We start from the raw sequence: 4,450 nt of genomic DNA on the forward strand, positions 1-4,450 counted from the left end.
TTTGGACCGTTAATTTCAAACCTTATAAAACTCACCAGTGCGTCGTAATTGAATGCTTCAAGAGCTGAACCCTATAAATTAGAGTATGTACATCACATATGTAGGGTAAGAATTTAAAAATAAAATGAAGTAAGCCGGAAAAACCCATTTATCATATTTCATTTAACATATATATATATATATATATATATATATATATATATATATATACATGTGTGTGTGTGTGTGCAGGCATGCAAAATCGATTGGTTTAGTCCAATATTTTTCTATCATAAACTTAAAAGTTTTAATGAAAATAATGCCTTTATAAAATGAAATCATTTCTTGTATGTAGAGATATTAGTATAAACATGCTTGATATTCCTTTATGACGAAACACAATATTTGATACTTGTACTGATGATTTTTATAGTGAGTTTCATATCGGAATCCGATATTTGTGCGCCTGATATGCAATAAGCTAGAGTGAATCGAGTACTAACTTAAATATTAGTGGAACATATGTGGTGGATCTGATCCGACCTGTATCTAAGCTGGAAAAAAACTTTAGCAGCGAATATGGGTTGAAAAAACCACTTGTTGTGAAATTTCTATATAAGAGGTACTGTAGAATTCTCTTCTTTTCAGGTGATTCCGGTACAATGGAAGTCCAAATCATATCTGAATCCGGAACCTACCATGTGACCCGAGTCAAGTCTGGATCCAAAAGCCTGTACTTTGTGACCCGAGTCAAATCTGGATACTATCGCGCGTGAAAACCGATTCGACCCATATCCGACCCCTTTGGAATCTTAGCAGTTGGCGCCTACACGAACATTTGGGTTCGGGTTCGGGTTCGGTTTGGGTCGGGTATCATATGCAAACCCGACTCTCTGACGGCACTCAAGTTAGGGTTTTGGTTTCCCCTCCTATTCGTCTGTCTTTCTCCTCTCGCTCTGTTTCTTCTGCTCCCGCGCGTAGCGGCGTCTTCTTCTCGAAGGAGATCGCGAAGATGGTGATGATCTTCTCTCTATCTGTGTTTGTTTTCTTCAACTGCGTTTCTCTCGTGTCTGTGATTCTTAAGCTTTATAAATTGAAATCATCGCTGCATTAGATTAAGTTTTGAGTTACTTCCTTTTGGTTTTGTATATGATATTGATACGTAAATACCTTTGTGCATTTGCTTGTTTTGGTTGTGGCTTTTCTTCGTTTTTCATCTCTGTGGTTGTTAGGGTTGCGGAAGTGTTAGATCGATGCGTCGGTGTCATATTAGGGCTTTTTTTATGTTAAATCACTTCGGTATTCTTGTTCATGTTCTTACTTCGTTTTTTTTATTGCATTTTTCGTCTCTTTGGTTCTTAGGGTTGCGCAATTGGGTTAGGTTTTTTGAGTTGATTTTTGTGTTTTTATATCAGCTTTATTAATGGTGCAGTGTTTCTCATGGGACTTTACGAGGTTTTTCCATGCACCCTCTTATCTAGATAACTGGGATAAGTTGGGATGTTGCAACGTGGTGCAACATATCCATATAAATGGGGCGTGTTGGGATATGTTATCGTTTCAATATCTCAACTATCACAAAATTTTTTCTTGGTAAGTGGGTGCATTTAAACACCCCCTTGTGGGTAGTATCCTGACGCACCCTCCTTCGGTGTTCGTGCGGACCAACTTATCCGGAAAGGTGGAGCGAGTTAGCATATGGTATGGTGCTCCATGTTGCAACATCCCAGCTTATCGTATCTTCTGGATAAGTGGGTCCATCCAAATAGGCCCTAGTTTTTGTGATAACTATGTTAATTCAGATTTTCTTTATCTCTAACTTCGTACCCTTCTTTTTTTTTCTTTTTGTATGGACATTTTCTCTCATAATCTGGAAAGTTTTTTTCCTCCGTTTTGGATTGGTTCGGAATCTTGAATATTCCATCATTCCTTTTTATGACATTGTTTCTGAAACTTCTGAGTTGTTTTAGTATTGTGATGTTTAAATTTTTCACTTTGGACATGTTTGCAATACCTTGTGATTCTTGGATTTTCTTCCTGTGATTGTAATTCACAATCACAACACTTTCTCAAGGTTAGTGAAACATGTGAAAAGTATAAGTTGCGATTGTGACTGCCAGCTGTGGTTGTTTTTGTCTTGAATCTTGTGAACCTTGTGTGACCAAAGCAAACATACCTTAGTATTTTCTGGATTTTTTTCACATTTAGCTTTTATATTTTTGGATTTTATGATGTTGATGTTAGTCCACTACATCTAATTTGTACTTTATGTTTTTTAGGTCGATGTTCAGGGTTATACTGACTTGGTTCTCCTATCACTGCTATTCGTGTTGCTTTTGTCTCCGTGCATGCACCTAAAAGATACTTTTTTTTGTGTTTTATGGGTTTGAGTTTGAAATTGTCATTTCCAGATTTTGTTAATTTTGGTTGCTTCCTTGAAAGAATTGTGTGGCATGGGTTTGATCGGTTTCTCTTCTCCTCATCCCTTCTTTTAGTTTTCTCTATTGAATTTTGATCTTTGCTTCCTTGAAGCATTTTTTGTTGTTTTTCTAATTTGTGCACATTTTTTTGCTGCATCTTCTTTTACTTTTTTTTTGTTGTTTTCTAATTTTTGATCTTTTCTACTTTTCACGATTGTTGTTCATTTTTTCATTTCCAGGTATTGGGAATTTCATGCATTAGCTGGGTTGCATTACATCAAAATTTCTATATTGTAATTCAATACATTTTATTTGTCTGTTATTGCAGCCTTCACACAAGACATTCATTATCAAGAAGAAGTTGGCAAAAAAGATGAGGCAGAATAGGCCTATTCCTCATTGGATCAGGATGAGGACTGACAATACCATAAGGTGATTTGCATTCCCTTTCAACAACATTCGGTTGTTTCTGTTATTATATATTTTATAGGATGTTAACTAGTTTTATGCATCCACCGACTGACCATTTAATAACTAGTCATACATATTGATTTTCAAAAGTATGTTTGGGGATTGTGATACTATTATGTAGTTCTTTTAATTATGTTATTGGTTTTTCTGGTGCAACGGTTGCGATTTATTGTTTTAACAATGCACAATTTTGAAGAGATTGTGGTATCATTTATTTTTGAATTTGCCACTCTGTTATAGTCACAAATATCTTATTTATTGTTGATGGTTCTTTGCAGGTATAATGCCAAGCGTAGGCATTGGAGGAGAACAAAGTTAGGTTTCTGATGCAATTTTGTGATTTTAATATCCAAGTGGAGTTTGTGGGCGGTTTCCACTTTAGGCTATTTAAGATTTGGATCTTGAATGGGGTATTTTAGACACAGAGACTCTCAGTCTACCTCTCCTTTTGTACTGTTACAAGTTGATGTGTAGGATTTGCAGGCTTGATGAACACGTGATTTGAAGTTCTTAACTGAAGAATTTTTAATTTCATGCTGCATTTCTTTCAGTGCATAGTGTTTCTTTATCTAATCTGCTATGATTTGTCTAGGTTTATGTGTGGGTTTTCTGTTATTTGTTTAAAAATGTGAAATTGCTAGTTATATGGTCATCTGCTTGATGTAGGTGGGAACAATTTTAGAACTGTGATTTGTCTTTAAAATCTGCATGCCTATCATAATTTTGGATGCTTCTTTTTCTTCAAGGCCAAACAGGGATTACTAATAAGTAGGTACTAGGTACATAATAATGTAAAAATAAAGAGAAATGAAGCATAACATTAATGAACTGTGAACTGCATCTGGACTCTTAGGATTTGTAGAGGTCATGTATCCATGCTTTGTGTTTTCAAAGTCCTCGGATTTTTCCAGAGCAAAGTTCTATGCTGCAAGGCTAATGTGGAAACTTTACTGTTGAATGTATTTGGCTTCTTTTTGTTACGTTTGCTTATTATTTATAAATATTAAATAAACACATTTATAAATATTTATGGAGAAAGCTAGAAATGGATTTTGACTTTTTGGATTACAAACTGTTTGTAGTCCCATTTGGACAGTGCCCCATCAGAGCCACTTGACGTGGAATTTAAGTTCCGGTTGCCCTTATCACCTACAGATCTGTTTCTCCTTGTCTCCTTGATGCATTTGACCACATTCTCATTGCTGCAATTGATCCATTTTACTGAGAAGGCCTACTGTTCAAGTCCTCAGGTCTGTATAGCTCTATATGGTGGATTATTTGGTGTATTTTATGTGCTTTGTAGAGTGTAGAGTTTTGTACATATTTTCTCATCTCACCCATGGCTGGTTGGGCCATATAAACAAGGCATTCCCAAGTGCGTTGAGGTTCCTCCCATTATTCTCATTCTTGTCCATGGCCCTTTTGCATAAGACTCCCTTCCTTTAGATGGACACTGATTCTTCCTTTCCCAGCACCCATTTCCCCCACAAAGCCTTGTCACCCTCTTCTGTCAGCAAAATGGAAATTGACTATTGGGATTCCCTTGGTCAGAGATTTTTACAGACACAAAGGTTCAACAG

At 36.1% G+C, this 4,450-nt stretch overlaps 1 protein-coding gene across 1 annotated transcript; it reads left to right on the forward strand.

The window, feature by feature from the left end:
• Positions 1-920: 920 nt before the first annotated feature.
• LOC149835608 (large ribosomal subunit protein eL39-like) lies at positions 921-3,420 on the forward strand. The gene is made up of 3 exons (XM_090008626.1): positions 921-994; positions 2,728-2,831; positions 3,149-3,420. Exons 1-3 carry the CDS (start codon positions 992-994, stop codon positions 3,195-3,197), a joined length of 156 nt encoding a protein of 51 aa, XP_089864752.1. The 5' UTR covers positions 921-991; the 3' UTR covers positions 3,198-3,420.
• The last annotated feature ends 1,030 nt before the right edge of the window (positions 3,421-4,450 follow it).

Source organism: Nuphar pumila, chromosome 6, assembly GCF_984573655.1.
Source record: "Nuphar pumila chromosome 6, dmNupPumi1.hap1.1, whole genome shotgun sequence".
Lineage (NCBI taxonomy): Eukaryota > Viridiplantae > Streptophyta > Magnoliopsida > Nymphaeales > Nymphaeaceae > Nuphar > Nuphar pumila.